Source organism: Hypoxylon fragiforme, assembly GCF_022984875.1.
Source record: "Hypoxylon fragiforme strain CBS 206.31 chromosome Unknown GGS25scaffold_5, whole genome shotgun sequence".
NCBI lineage: Eukaryota > Fungi > Ascomycota > Sordariomycetes > Xylariales > Hypoxylaceae > Hypoxylon > Hypoxylon fragiforme.
In genome coordinates this window covers 2,570,999-2,586,601 of record NW_026054760.1, presented here as the reverse complement: position 1 = coordinate 2,586,601, position 15,603 = coordinate 2,570,999, and the positions used below count along the sequence as shown (strand labels likewise).

At 48.4% G+C, this 15,603-nt stretch overlaps 3 protein-coding genes across 3 annotated transcripts; 1 reads left to right on the top strand and 2 right to left on the bottom strand.

The window, feature by feature from the left end:
* Positions 1 to 78: 78 nt before the first annotated feature.
* GGS25DRAFT_290008 (kinesin-domain-containing protein) lies at positions 79 to 4,234 on the top strand. Its single transcript, XM_049257548.1, has 7 exons — positions 79 to 512; positions 646 to 820; positions 881 to 1,002; positions 1,304 to 1,562; positions 2,052 to 2,177; positions 2,239 to 4,013; positions 4,087 to 4,234. The coding sequence occupies exons 1-7, from the start codon at positions 495 to 497 to the stop codon at positions 4,135 to 4,137; spliced, it is 2,526 nt and encodes an 841-aa protein (XP_049116902.1). The 5' UTR covers positions 79 to 494; the 3' UTR covers positions 4,138 to 4,234.
* Positions 4,235 to 5,909: 1,675 nt separating this feature from the next.
* GGS25DRAFT_531762 (carbohydrate esterase family 5 protein) lies at positions 5,910 to 7,251 on the bottom strand (the record flags this gene model as incomplete). The annotated part of the gene is made up of 3 exons (XM_049265524.1): positions 6,806 to 7,251; positions 6,483 to 6,691; positions 5,910 to 6,411 (listed from the first exon to the last, which is right to left on the bottom strand). Exons 1-3 carry the CDS (start codon positions 7,022 to 7,024, stop codon positions 5,910 to 5,912), a joined length of 930 nt encoding a protein of 309 aa, XP_049116901.1. The 5' UTR covers positions 7,025 to 7,251.
* A 5,383-nt stretch (positions 7,252 to 12,634) lies between these two features.
* On the bottom strand, positions 12,635 to 14,881 carry GGS25DRAFT_514405 (fungal-specific transcription factor domain-containing protein; the record flags this gene model as incomplete). Its single annotated transcript, XM_049262989.1, has 2 exons — positions 12,635 to 14,042; positions 14,103 to 14,881. 2 exons carry the CDS (start codon positions 14,879 to 14,881, stop codon positions 12,635 to 12,637), a joined length of 2,187 nt encoding a protein of 728 aa, XP_049116900.1.
* Between the last annotated feature and the right edge of the window lie 722 nt (positions 14,882 to 15,603).

The following is a 15,603-nucleotide window of genomic DNA, read 5'->3' as shown; positions in this document are numbered from 1 at the left end:
TTAGAGGTACCTAAGCTAAAAAAAAAAGACCCACAGAAGCTCCAATCTTTCTCCAATGTTTTATATTTTTAATATTCAATTTGACGCTTGAACGGAGTAAAGATACTAAAGATACCAGAGTACCTACCCGTTGCTGGGCCAATATCGCCAAGTAAGCAGAAAAACGAACTGCATAAGCCAAAACGTGCACAATTCACACAACACACTCGACACACCCTTATACATCAATTAAACAACGCCCCTCAAATGATACCCATTTGCTTCCCTTTTGCTTTGCACTATTGCTACTTTACCATCTTTGCTTCATGGAAAATAATATTATCCTGCAAATCTGAGTCCTGAGGTCTCCGGATTGAATACTACTACACACTGTTATAAAATCAACAGACCGCTTCTTCTCGAGTTGGCGCGTGCCCCGCTAGAGCTTCATTTCCTTTCACTATTTTAATTCATCGCCCACTTCGATCTTCGTCGCGTTTTCGAGAATAATCATAATGGAGGGAGAGAACATGGTATGTTTCCATCACGTTTCCATCCCGGGCACAACTCGCACTTTCGCCGCTATACGCGATTCCTACCTACCTACCTATAAAGCCATCGTTAGAACGAATAGGAGGTATAATTAATTAACCGTCGTCGTCACAGCAGCAAAGGGGTACCGGCATTCAGAAACCCATGACTCGGATACCTCAGTTCTCGACCTCTGTTTCGAACGCAAGCGGCCTATACGAGATGACCAACTCCCAGAGCAATATGCGCTCGCAACCAACGTCTTCGATACCCGCTATGAACGGGTTGAAGCGTAGCGTACCTATGCCAGGTACAAACGATCCATTTGTCCAACAGCCTAGCAGTAAATACTCACATGGTCGAAATACAGCCGTACAGTCCGATGCAAAGCGGGTGCCTTTGTCTAGGAGGGCAGGAGAGTTTCCTGACAAGCCCACTACTTCGTCTCACCATGCATCCCAGAATGTTAGAGGCATGTCCTTGAGAGATACGGTAAGTCAACCTATTGTTAAACACCGGAGGTTCTAAACTGCTTCAAACCCTCTACTTGATTCCATGGGCGATATCTCAGGCCTGCTGTTCACTTCATCGGTGGTCCACGTCTGTTCAAGACATGGGAAACTTCTTGAATCATCATCTCTAGTTTTCCCATAAAAAGACTCCAGAAACCCCGTCATCTCCACCCCAATACTTGACGCCGCCCAGCGCACCCGCGGCATTAACAATGATGTCACGTTTTAGATGTCGCTTTATAATCTTTCAAACCTTACATACTAATCTTACCAATGAGCAGGCGAGACCTCATCATGCGAGCATCAGCGGCGGCATCGGACCTCGACACACTTCGAACAGCAGCTATTCTTCTACCAATAGCTACACTATGAGTGTCGGCCCAGGAAACCGCCCTCCTTCCCGATCACAAACCCAACACACACGCGCAAGATCGACCGCTAGAATCGGGCGACCAGCAACATCGATAGGCACACGAGGGGAAGAACCGAGTAGCAATGGGAATATCAATGGGAATACCAATGGCAACACTAACAACAATGGTACAGTGCCCCCATATATGCGTCCCAATACAAAGAAACCAACTTCGGGCTATTCATACGGCAAGGCCTTGCGAAAGTACCAATCCCTCCAAGACATGTCAGAGGATATTTATGAAGATCCTCTTCCCAAAGCTAGAGAAGCCTCTATCTCCGAAAAGTTTGGAGCATTATCAGTGATGGATACAAAGAAAGCCAAGGAAGGAGTTCAAGTGACTTCGAACTCAATCATGCTTCCACCCCCTGCGTTCTCAGTGCCGCCAAACGTCTCTGTGCGCAAGAAAGGGAATAGTAAAATCGAGCATGTAGAAGCAAGCATGGAAGAATCGCGTAGGGACTTAGTAGTTCCTGCTACACCTGGCAAACAAGAGTTGATGGACAGTCTCGAACTGAGCATCAAGGCCATCAAGAAAACACCACGTGCCGCCATGTCGCCCTCACCTACAAAGGGGCCATATCTGTCCAAGTATTCTAACATCACTGGCTATGTAGTAACGGAGATCGAAGAGAAAATCGGCAAAATGGACAGCGAGTTCCAAAAGCTAAAAGAGATCATGAACGCTACCGAGATGAGCAGCACCACCGTCAAGGAGGAACTAGAAATGGCGAAAAAGAGAGGTGAGCCATTTGTCCTGGTGGCATATTCTTTAATGTACATTTGTATGCTAAATCATAACAGCGGCGAGCCTAGAAGACCAGCGCAACGAGTTACAAGCCGAAAGAGCGAAAATCATGGACAGATTGACCGATGCGGAGCGCCAAGTTCGTAACCTCAACATCGACATGCAGGACCAGCAGAGGCGTCACGACAGGTATTGCGAGGAACTAATCGCAGATCATGAGAAGAAATTAAGAGCCAAAGTAGACGATTATGAGCGCGAGATGAGCAAAGTAGCTAAGATTCAACGAGAGTTCGAGGAGAAGTGCGGTGTCGAAGCTGAAGCTAGGTTAGAGAATTTGTCTCACGAGAACAAGGAACTACGCAGTGCCATGGAGAGGCAGAAGCGAGACCATGAGCATGAAACACGCTTGCTCAATGTGGATTTGGAGAGACAGTCGCTTCGAATCAAGGAATTCGAAGAGAACTTGAGAAAGTCAGAGGAAGATCACCGAGCACTGCAGATTCACATTGAAGAAAACGTCAAAACGATCGATCGACTCAGAAAACGAGCCCAGGATGCCGAGGAAAGCCTCTCCAAAGATAAGGGGCATCTCGGTGGCCAAATCAGCCTCCTAAGTCAGAAATTGGACTTAAGTTCGGAACGCATCCAGAGCCTCGAAGAGCACAACAAGGCAGCACTTTTAGAATGCGAGAAACGAATCCAAGAGATCGAAGCTACGGCACAGAGAAAGATTGACGAAGAGACGAGCGCACTGAGAGACAGGCTCATCAAAGAAGAGGAGAGACGTCACAAACTCTTCGAACAAGTACAGGAGCTAAAGGGGAACATCCGCGTCATGTGCCGAATCAAGCCACCATCTGACTCCGAACGTGACTCTCTGATAAAATATAATCCCCGAATGAGCGAGCTTGACGAAGACAAGATCGACGGCATAACTATACCAACGGAACGAGAAGATTTCCGCGAGCCCGGCAAAATGATCCCCGGCAAGCCCAAGGAGTTCAACTTCGAGCGGGTTTTTGACGACAATTGCACGAACAAGGACGTATTTGACGAGATTAGTCAACTCGTACAATCGGTCATGGACGGCAAGAAGGTCTGCATCTTTTGTTATGGCCAGACGGGGTCCGGCAAAACTTACACAATGAGCCGTAAGGAAGACGGCATCATTCCTCGTACGCAAAGTATGATCTTCAGCGAGATCAAGCGGCTGCAAGTCCTAGGCTGGGAATACACAATCGATGGTGGTTACCTAGAGGTCTACCAAGACAAGTTGTACGATCTTCTCGCGTCGCGTAGTACCAAGCCCGAGCCATTGACCGTGGATCCGGTTAGCGACGAACTCAACATCAGGGGCCACTCATTTACGCTCCTGCAAGAAGAGAAAGACCTGGACAAGATGGTGCAAACAGCAGACAATAACCGACACGTCGCCGCGACGGCTATGAATGACCGGTCTTCACGCTCTCATTCCATCCTCGTTCTCAAGATTTGTGGCGTTAAGAAAAATGCGGATGGCGAGGTGATTAAGACGCGCAAGGGAACCCTCAACTTGATCGACTTAGCAGGCTCTGAGTCTCCGGACAAGGCACGCGGCGACCAGATCTACCGCGAGGGTGTGGAGATTAACTCATCTCTAAGTTACCTCCGCACAGTGCTCTCAAGCCTAGGCCAGGGGAAGACCGAAGGTGTAGATTTCCGGTCTTTCACCCTCACCCAGCTGCTCAGGCCTTCTTTAGGCAAAGGATGCAGAACGCTCATGTTCGTCATGGTGAGCCCGCTCAAGGAGAATGAGAATGAGACCGTCAGGAGTTTGGAGTTTGCCAAGGATGTAAGTGATCCCCCTAATCCAGCACTATAGTGCAAGGTATCGTGAGTAACATGATAGCTAACCGTTCAAACAGGCGCAAAAAGTAAAGATGGGCGGCAACGGAGGTGCAAGGAACCGAAAATAAGACGACGGCAATGTTTAGTGAGTCCAAAAGAATTTGAGACCCCATGCCTTTTAAAGGGGGGTTTAGCAAGGAGTGTTCGGAGTATATCGTGCCCGTTGTTGCGTTGCTGGGTGGGTTGAGGCAGAATCAACTTCATCCGTGGAAAGGAGGTGCGGTGGTAATGCGGCGTTTCAAGGGGCGTTTTTTCTAATCGGATGGATATATTCCTCGTCGTCTTTCGGAAGTTTTTTGCTGGCCTTGAATTAAAACCCCTTCTTCTTGCCTTCCCCTACCTACCTACGTACGCCTTGTTCTACATACATACCTACTTATGGGATGGATATACACATTGGGGGTTATTTTCCCCAACACTGTTGTTGATAGAAGCTGAGAAGTGAGAAGTATAGCACGAGTATAACAAATGTATCTTGAACATACCTACTTACCTGGGGTACTTAATGACTATCACGCTATATCTTGAATTGGTGTTGTTGCGTGGTTGTTGGATGGGAGTTCTTCATCTGCGCTCTATTGCTATGCATATACTCCGTAATGGATTGGCCTTAACCGTGATGTACCATTCGAGCCTACCTCGCATTAAGATCCTGTGTTCTTGACGGGAGATCATCCACCGTTAGAAGCTGACATGGCAGGATCGATGGTTCTAGTAGTACATAATCTCGTAACCCTAAAAATTTTGAATTACCGCCTACTATGTACCTACCTAGGTAGTCTCCTATCTATCTAACCCTTCCCCCCTTTTCTACTCCTGAGTCACGTGACACGCTTGACACATGTAGGTGACCGAGAGCTTGATGGGTTGGAACAACGATAGCACGTTCAACAACTCTTTCGTTTTTTTTTTGTTTTTTTTTTTTTTTGTTTCTTCTTCGTTTGTCTCTTCTCGCGAAGAAGGGTACGTTGCAATATTGATTTATGTCGTCCAGAGTGAAGATGAGAAATCTCACGATCACCTCACCTTGCGCCATCATGGCATCAATGCGGAATGCTACCTATTTTTTTTTCTTATTTTTTTTGCCAGCGACCTGGTTCTCGTTCTTTTTAAGGATAAAGGGCCGGTGAGAATAGGCTGTTATATTTAATTGCATTTTTTTTCTTTTCGGGGGGGGGGGGGGGTTCAAGGTTCTTAATCTTGGTTTCGGGTTGATCGAGAATACGGTCCTACCTAGGTACCTATGTAAATTGTCATTTCGGAGGTTATGTTGGGGGGTAATGTAAAGTTGGTATGTACCGGGAGTGGAGACGAACGAACAATAGGCCGTGTGGTTTTCACCTTGGACGTGTTACTGCTGCTGCTGCCGTGGAGAGAGAGGATTGGCAGAGCTCGGATAGTATGGGCATTGCTGAGTAACCTAAGGGCAAAGAAAATGGAAGCGGTGCAAGCTTGGTGGATGAGGATATATTATCAGGTGGGCAACACTGATTACTTCGTTTTCCTGGTTAGCTCTTATCACTTGATACCTAGGTAGGTACAGGTTCCAAGTGCTAGAATTAAATATGTGGAGAGCGCCTATACTAGCACATATGCCTTTTTCTCTCAATTCACGAATCGCAGGAAAGGGGGTTAGGTATTGAACAAGTCAACGAGTTCAGCAAGCAAATGTCTTTCAAATCTACCTAAGGTATTTTAGTTGATAAGTTCTCAGCGTATTAAATGTAAATGGCCTTCATCGCACACTCCTTTCCATGGAATCACAACTCAGCTCGTACAATACAATCTTCGTGAAGTTCTATATTATGCCTATGCCACTCTCTCCTATCACACCCGTCACCTATAAACCCCTCCCCCCCTCCTCAAAATCATCTCCATCCCCCACACCATCCGGAACCGGCAGCGGCGGCGTCAACGGGACCGCCGTCGGCGCCTGCGGTGGCGGCGGGACAGGCGGCACCACAACAGGCACAGGCACGCTCGGCGCCGTCCCATTCCCATTCCCACTCCCATTCCCGCCCCCGCCCCCACTCGGATACACAAAGCTCCCATTCGGCCACGGCCTCGCCGCCGCGTCCTCGAGCAGCTTCCCCGCCAGGTAGTAGGCAGCGGCGGGCACCCACTTGACGTAGTCGAAGTGCACGGGGAAGACGTAGAGGGTGCCGGTGCAGACGAGGTCGCCGGCGTTGCAGATGATGAGGGTGCGGCCGGGGTCGAAGTTGCGGATGCGGCCGCCGTCCTGCCACACCTGCGTGTCGCCGAAGGTCACGACGCCGGCGATGCGGTCCTTGGTCGCTTGGCTGAGGCCCTCGATCGCGCGGTGCGTGAGCGCTGCGCCTTGGCTGCGCGGTTGATTAGGTTAGACGGTTTTTCTTCTTTTTTTTTGGCTGTCGGTAAGGGGGGAGGGATTTACCTGTACCCGGCAGCAACGATCTTGGAGTTCGGACAGGTTGCCGCGGCGCTCAGGAGCAGCTGCATGTCGTAGATTCCCCAGGGCGGCGCGCCGCCGGGGTAGAAGTTGGTGTCGATGAAGCCCCAGTAGTCGACCCCCTGAGTCGCGACGTTCGCCGGCCCAAACAGCGCTTTCAGTCCGTCGGACAGCCGCGGCCCTACCGTGTTGCCCTTGAAATATGATAAGTTAGCGTCTCGAGAATTCTCGTGACAACACCTGTCTAGTAGCCATTCCAGTTGCTTTGTTGGAACGGAAGTTACGTAGGTAAGCGTCCAACCACGTACCATATTCCCAGGCTCTATCGTGGCCTTGGCCCAAATAAGTATTATCGGTTTACACCCATAGTCTGACAAGTCGTGCGCCCAGTACCCAACAGTCCATGTTTGGCGAGGCTTGAGAGGTGGCGGGAGCGCGGAGGCGGCGGCAGCGATGCCCATGGACAGGAGCAGCAGCAGTAGAAAAGGCGCCATCTTGGATTTTCCAGTGCGCCAGCCAAAACGCATCAACCACCTGTTGAATTCTAAGCCGCGAGAACTGGCTGCCCTAAGAAGGGTCGACAGGATAACCCCCGTCCTTATAAACGGCACCGAACGCGAATGAAGTCTTCTGTCAACGGCACATCCCGATCGATCGGTCCCCCCCTTTTCGATGTATATTCTTATTTGCTAAGGAAATGTCGTTATGTAGGTATGGATATAAGGAGAGAGAAGACTTAAATCGGGCAATGTGTAACGGTAGTGCAAGAACAAAAAAAAACGTATCTCGGTTTGGCGTTTGAGGCGAAAAACTGACTAAGGTAAGGTACCCAACCCAGTATGCTATGCTTGCTCTCCCTAGGGATTGACCCAGGGATCTATCTAATAGATCTCTCTTCGCAGCTTTAAGCAGTTTTGATTCGCCGGCCACTCGTGATAATCAGAGAAAATGGCGCGAAAAAAAAGGCCAGGATAGGGGATCGTCAAACGGTTGCATCTGTATGTCCCCTGCCATTGAAGAATAAATTAATGCGCGGAGCAGCGCCGCCCGTAAACACTGAGCAATGGCTCCTTTTGGCCGCAATTGGATGAACCAGCGCTCGCTGTTGGATCCCAAGTCGATAACCCTGCACATGGTAATTGTCCCATGTCCTATTCTGAGTAGTATATAAAAAAGCGTTGCAATAGTCCCGGTAGTCTTCGGCAGTAACGGTAGGATATTTTTGGTGATATGTGCTTTGGGTAATACCAGGGATCGTCGACACTAGAAAGTGCCGTCGACCCTCAGACTCTTTCATGTGAAGATTCATATTTATCTGAGTACCTAATGTCTCACGGCGACGGCGATATGGATGGTTACGCCTACAACGAAGGTTCGTTGGGTAGGTACCTATCCAGATACCAGGTAAATCAACAAAGAGTTTTGGTGGCGAGGGGGGAGGTATGATCCCATAGGTCTACAGCTGTGTATACCACGCAACCTCGTTGTCATGTGATGCCTTCCTATGCCAATATTTATTCGTGTCTACTACTTCCATTAGTCCATTGTGGTATCTCGGTGATGCACTACCAGGTAAATATCTAGTTTTTTATTGCTTTGGATACCTACCTAGACGTACCACCACCACCACCACCACCACAATACAATCAGATGACGAATAGGTACATCTTCGTCCATTACTTGCGTTCACGTTCAGAGGCTGAGATTATCGGCCATTAGATATTCTGGGCTGGGAACTCACTCTCAACCAAGCTCTGAACTTGATGAATATAAGCAAGGCTAAGCCAACAACCTCGTAGATATCATGCTTAATGCGCCTCAAGAATTTGCTCGCAGTTGTTGATATGCCACTGCCATCAGGCGTTGAATTCTTATTCCCAGTCGAGATGATCCCAGAAAGTAATTCGTAACATACCTACTCACTTGGACAATATGGAAACGGGGGGGTTTTTTTTCATCAAGTGCATTGTATCTTGTCATTTACAGTAGTTATACAAACTTACCAACCTACCTAGTAGGCATATTTGCACATCTGTCCCGCAAGGCCAAGATGAGGCAACCCTGAACTTATACGCAGACCGGTTTCAGCAGATCCCATCGTAGCACCAGGGGCCATTCAAATGCTATCACGATTCGGTAATCAAGTCACCATTCACACCGCCAAAATGCTCTCGAAGGAAGCTCTGCACCTGCCGGTTTCCGCCGAGACCGGCAAGGAGCCCTTTGGAATCCCCTTCGATCCTGAGACCGTGGAGCCCTGTGGCTCGTGAGAGGGCCACATACACTTGCCCCTCCTCGAAAGCCCTAGACAGGTTGACGATAACCCGATCGAGAGTAAGTGACTGGCTCTTGTGGATTGTCATAGCCCAGGCAGGCGCTAATGGTATCTGTGTCCGCATTAGCAGAGTATAGGGCTTCTCGTCCCCGAGTTCCGCAATAGTGCAGTCCGCATAGATAGTACGGGCCTGTCCGTTGTGGAATCGGACCATTGGCCAGCTTTTGTACTTGACGCCCGGATCCAGTATGAATTTCTTGATCTGGTCTTCCTTCATCGTGGCACGTTCACCAAATAACCTATTTTGAGGTTCCTCTTTACCGACCTTAGCCTTGGGTAGCTTCTTCGGGTCGTATGCCTCAAATCCGCAAATAATCCCTTGGCTACCGTTGCATAGGCCCGCCTCCAGATCTAGATTCACTAGCAAGACAACAAGCATCCCTTTCTTGAGCTGCACACACTCGTCATATCGGTGGTCTTCAAGCGCACGAAGAGGTCCCTCGGACTGAGGCCCTTTAGGTTTTCGAACGCTTTTCCAACTTAAGTGAGGATGGTGTGGTCTCCCAATAAAGTTATCGAAACACCAATATGCATGATTTACGGTCTTTAGCCTCTCAAACTCACGTTGATTGACCACGCCAACTTCCTCGCGTGTAGCAAAGAGTCTGGTAGCATGATGAACCATGCATGGGTGATCCATCAGAAGGTCCGTATCGTCGGAACTAAGTTGTTGTCCAATTCTACACTTTTGTAGAATACGAATGAAGGTTTCATCATTCTGGCGGTGAATAGTGTTGAGATGGAAATGAACAAAGTTGCACTCTTCCCAAGCTTTGCTTCGGAAAGCCCATTTATCTTCATCACGATACTCGCCGTGTCGTTGGCAAACATGGACCTTTCCCGTGGCGGTAGTTCTCGGGATGAGCTCAAACCCACACTCTATACAATGCTGAAAGGGCTTTACCGGGGGAAGTTGGCAGAAGTCACCGGTTACCACCAGTTGTACTCCGCCAAATGCAGGCTGAACCTTCAACTTTGGGTCGTGCCGTGCTGCCTTCATAACTTCGTTTAGCCTTTCGAAGTGCAGATTCTCTATCATGCTAATCTCGTCGATTACCAGTACATCGGTACTCGTGAGACGTTTGTATACGAATTTTCCATGAGCTGCCGCTCTGAGTTCCTCTAGTTTGCGCTTGTGATGATCCGGAGTCCAGCCTGCGTATGTCCACGTGGTAGACCCGTTGACTTGTAGAGCCGCACGCCCAGTAGGTGCCACGATGTCGACTTTCTTGCCCATATCTCGAAGCTTCTTCGTAAAAGCTTTTAGTACAGTGGATTTACCACAGCCAGCCGAGCCCGTGTAGAACACATTCTTTCCACTTGCAATTAAGTCGACTAGACGTGCCTGTTCCGGACAAAGTGGAGGTTCTTCAGAGTTAGAGAGACTCGGGACCTTGACCGGGGCCATTGGTTGTGATGGTGGCAATGACTCTACATCTTGGGATGAAGAAGGGGACACTCCTAGGAATCGAGTCGAGGGTTTCGAGTCGCCAGCTGTAGGAACCTGTAAACTTTCATCTAGAGCTGACGAGGATGGTGAATGCAAAGGCAATGAAGATGAGGGTTCCTTCGTTGTTTCCTCAAAAGGGGACTTTTCTCTTGGCGAACTTAGATGTTGCTTGAATCTAAATCTGTCGAGTGCTTTAACAGAGCGCATAGGCTCTCGAGAAGACTCGGAGGAGAGACTCGATGCTTGATCCATTATAGGGCTGTGTTCGGGCAGTACCCTTGGGCTATGACGTTGCGCATATGATGATTTTTTACGAGGCATTCTTATGGGGTTAGCTCTCTTATTCGAAGGGGTGATGGTTGTGGCATCCTCTTCATCGTCGCTGAGTAGACTGATGATTTCCGTGTCAAATTGTTGCACCTTGTGTCGTTTCGAAGCCGGCGGGGCACATGCAGAGTCTACAGAGGACGGAGAGTCTGGACTTGACTGTGGTGGGGGAAAGAAAGCTGGGGGGCATGGTTGCGGCTGTACTAAAGTTTCCTCATGATGTTGTGAGGAGGCCAGCTGACTAGGGGACGAAGTTGGCGGTGGCGGTTGTGGTTGTGGTTGTGGTTGTGGTGGCGGAGGGAGTTGGGGGTAGGGAGGATGAGCTTGGTAATCCTGGTTGTCCTGGGATGTCTCATCGCCCGGGTGAGGATGTCCTAGATGACGGGTAGATAGATGAGTATTCTGAGCCAAGGGACTTCAATGTTTGAAAACTAAAAGGGTCAAGTCAAGGTGGACTCGGTGGAGGATATGCATATGCATGTCATGTCATGCCCCTACATGCCCTAATATAGGTATGGTATTATGGGTATGTATGTACGTAGTACTACTGTGTAGTAGTATGTACAAACAGTAGATGGATCATGGATATTTAAAGAGTAAAGAGTACTTACCGAATTGATAAACACAATCTGGCATATTTGAATAATCAGACAAGAAAGTAAGTTACCCCAGGAAAGTGCACTGCATGATACGTGACATACGTCAAGCGCACATGTAGTTAACCTTGAACTGGCCCGTTAGATTTACCTCGCAAATACTACTAGTACATAGTAGTTGCCATGTTAATTGCTGCTAGGTTGTTTTTGTTAATGGGAAGGCGGGTAATTATGCAATTGATGTTTTTGACGCGCTGCACTTTCCCACAACGCGTAGAGATATAAAAAATTGAATAACCTTGGAAAAAAACAATCAAACAGATGCCTTAGGTAAATATGGGACTTGAAAGTGTGTAAGCCTTGTCCTTGTCCTTGTCCCTGTCCGAGTCCGATAGACATCCATGCATATCAAATATCAAATATCAAAAACCAAATGTTTCAATGTTACAAATGCATAATTTCAAATCGGATTGGATCATATCACAAACACATAAATCAAAACACCATGGACTTAGTTATTAGTGATTTTACTTTATTCTTAACTAGGACTCTCTACCTAACACGGTAATATCTAGTACCAGCCCCCGTATTCACCATCACCATCACCATCACCACCACCACCATCATCATCATCATCACTAGCCCCTCCTCTCCAAGTTTCCCTCTCCCTCATCAATCAACACAATAGAACCGGAATTCCTGCCGATCGTGCGTCGTCATCTAGACTTTATCATATCATCTCTTCTCTTCTCTTCTTTCTCTCTTTCCCAATTCATTTCATTTCACTTGCGTTCATCCTCCTCTCTTTCTCTCCTGGACATGTTTTGGCCCGGCAATTCGAGATGGCGGGCCACGTCCAACGTTATATTTAATACACTGATCTCTTTCTTTCTTTCTCCACACCGATAAATGGGAAAGGGGGATATTCCAGAACGCCTCGTTTAAATAAATAAAAAAAAAACTATGCCCTGAAAAGACAATGTAACAGCAATAATGGTAGTAGTAGTAGTAGTAATAATAGAAAAAACGATGATGATTATCAGGAAAAAAAGCCCCGGCTGATATTTCTGGTTTCAGGGTTGGGGGGATCTGGTGTGTTTTCTTTTTTGGACTCCGGGTTGTTGCTAGGTAAGTTCGGTATAGATTTCATATGCTATGATATGACCGTCGTTGTGAGGGTGCATATCTCTCTGTCTCTTCTCGCAGATGCGGAAGGTGAGCAGGTATATAGGTTGTGTTTGGCGGACGGACGCCGTGAGAACGTAGGTATATAGGAGCCAAGCTTCCAGGCTAGGGGGTATATAAGTATATGCTGAGTGTAGGTAGGTATATGCACATAAAAATATATGTAGATATAACGGATCCAAGAAAAAGGCGAGTACTGCAAGTGAACGAGTCGGTTCGTTTACTGAGCACCGTTCAAGCGGTACTACCTTAGTCCACTAAAGTCTACCTCGGCGTTCATATGGCTGAGGCCTAGCGTGTTCATCGCCACGTTCTCGGAATTCGCTCGTTGCAGTGCGTGGAAGTCTCCGACTGTCCTGGGTATTTGGGACGGTTGGTGCTGATGCTGGTGCTGGTGCTGGTGTGGCGGATGCATGATAAAGCTGTTCGCCCTCTGCTGCGGTTGCCGGTGTAGCATATTGTTCATCATGTTGAACTGCGGGTTTTGCGCTATGCTCTGTTGTTGCTGGCTTATATTCGCCATGTTGTTCTGTTGACTTAAGCTGTGTCCTAGGTTCGCGTGCATGTCCGTCTGCATCGGGTTGCCTATACTGTGGCTCTGGGTTATGCTGTGCGTGGCTAGGTTGTGGTGTTGATGCGCATGGTGCGGCTGTGGCGGGTTCAGAGACCCTTGTTGACTTAATGTGTGCTGTGGTGTTTGTCCGATGGGGCTCATGATATCGGGTATCGAGTTGAAATCGCTCCCGTGGTAATCTACACCACCAGGAGACATGATGGCGGGAGAGCTAACCATGGGGAAAGGTGACTTCATGTCATCTCCACTGTTCGAGTGGCCCGAGTCTGCTCCAATATCTTGTATGTGCTGCATACTGCTCGGTGTGTATGGCTCGGTCTTGCAAGGAAAGTCCGTCATCATGGGAGGTTGGGCCATGCCCGCGTTACCGAATCCGTCAAATATGTCAATGTTCTGCAGGCAAGCATTTTCGGGCGCACGCTGCAAAACAGGGTTTGCAAGTCGAGGCAGGATATCGTGAACTTTGTTTAGCAGCAGCGGGAGGAAATGGTGGTCTCCGTTGCGCAGAACCGATAAAAGTTGCAATAACGAGTTGAGCTGCTCCCGGGGACCCATGCTGAACGGGTCGCCTGATGAGGGAAGTAGTGTTAGGACTTCGATGAGAGCAGATGAGATGTCCAACAACTTGGCAACGAGCGGCATCCCTAGCAATTCCGAGCTCTGCGTAGAGAATTGAGAGGTCATCGACATCAGATCCCGAGACATATCGATGGGGTATTGCATTTGCATCTGGTCTTGGTTGCTTTGAGGAACACAGCCGTTTTGCATGTTGATATGCCAGTTGATCGCCTTAAGCCACTGCTGGTTAGCTCGCAGATCCGATTCTTGCACGTTCATGTACGGCGGTATCATGTCTGCGAATTGCTTTTGCAAGGCGGTCAGATATGACGGTGAGGATTCGCTTCTCGTCTTATTCCATAAAGCGACGAACACATCGTCGAATGATCTAAAGAGATTAACCAAGTGGATATAGCCATTCAGTTGGTGAGCGAGGGGATCCGTCGGGTCGTCGGTCATCGTCGGAAGGTTAATCGAAGCCTGCAGAGTTAGGGGTCGGCCACGTTGCAAAGCATACGCCCTTTACCGTTCATGTTTAGTAAACCAATACACTTATCAAAAAAGAGGCGAGAAGAAATACCTTTCTGTTACAAACAGAAGCCAATAGAGTCGTCTTCGTCGCGAGGCTTCAACATTGTCGAACTGCAGATAAGTCTCCTCCTTATTCATCCCAATGATATGGGCCAAAGTCGTTGCCTCCCGGAGGTAAAACCACGCCTTGTCATGCATGTCGAGGGCGTAGTGGGAACAGAACAGAAAATAGCTGGTGCAGAGGCTATTCAAAGTTGGCGTTTCTTGATATTCGTATCCTTTTCGAACTCGAATTGTCTCCTCGATTAAAACCATTCCCGATGCAATACTGGCTCCTGGTAAGTGGTCGAGAAGAGGATCGGCGCCAGGGACGTTCATTCCGGGCTGGAACATCATCCACGCACACAGCGAAGTTACTAGACAGTAGGTGTCCAAACTCTGGTCCAAGTACATCGACTGCTGTTCTAGACGCTGTCGGTGGAGAATTGGCATGGTCGGGTACATGTTTGCGAAGAAGAATTCGATACACTCCTTGGCCATCTCGCTGGCTAGGAGACCAGGAGTCGGCGACAGTGTAGGACTGCATGGAGGACTGTTGATACCGTTCAATCGGCTCTGCACCTTGGCGGAAAGGCTAGTCTGTCTTTGTGTTTCGCGTAGCTCGCTGATGACCTTCGCTCTCGAACCTTTAGGACCCTTCTTTTGTGGAATAGCATTGTATGTGCAGGTTAGCTGCGCCGAAGCGCAGTTGCGGCATGGGTTGATGCCATCGCACTTGACCTTACGGCGATGGCAAGCATCGCAAGCTCTTTTTACGGCCTGCGACATCTTGGCGTCGCTATCCTCGATTTGCGATCACAAAAAACTCAAGAAATTTCCAACTCGAATTCTTCGACGTAGACGGGCTTATTTTAGACGAGCGCAGCGCAGTACTTTTTGTCCACCTATCTTCCCTCTTCGACTTCCAAGGTTATTTCCAAAAATCCAATCAACCCGATCTTTACAAGGCTCGTGTGGAGAGCCAAATCCGAACACGGAAGTATTTGCGGAGAGAATCTGGAGTGAAGCAATTGGACAGGTTCTTAATCGGCCCGTCGCTGATAGAAAGGCGGAGGGATCACGCTCATTAGAAAAAAACGCGGGGAATTCGCTGGCCGGGGTGCTTGAAGTGGGTGGCCGGATCTTTGATGGTTAACTAGGTGATAGAGAAGTACCAAAAAAAGAGGGCAATAGATGAGTAACTGTCACAATGTTTTTGATATATGATGATGAGAAGGCGGAAATAGAAAAAGAGATCGTCGTCCGACACAAGCTCACAATCACCAGAACGAAAAGTAAAAAATAATCGGAGGGAGAGGAGGAGGCAAATAGGTTAGGGAAGAGAAAAAAGATGGGGATGGACGGATGGATGGGTAAGGCGAAGGACATAGGAGGGTTCCCCCGGCTAGAGGAAGGGGAAATGGAGATGAGAGCGGCTTAAAGGCCTTCTTAGGGCCTAAAAGCAGAGCATTGAGGCAAGAAACAAAGACGGGAACCCTGAAGACACACTG

Excerpts from the sequence above, each read along its gene's own strand:
- GGS25DRAFT_290008 (XM_049257548.1), top strand. Across the intron at positions 1,563-2,051 it reads TGGCAACACTAACAACAATG|TAACGGAGATCGAAGAGAAA; the intron begins GTACAGTGCCCC and ends CTGGCTATGTAG. Across the intron at positions 4,014-4,086 it reads GTTTGGAGTTTGCCAAGGAT|GCGCAAAAAGTAAAGATGGG; the intron begins GTAAGTGATCCC and ends CCGTTCAAACAG.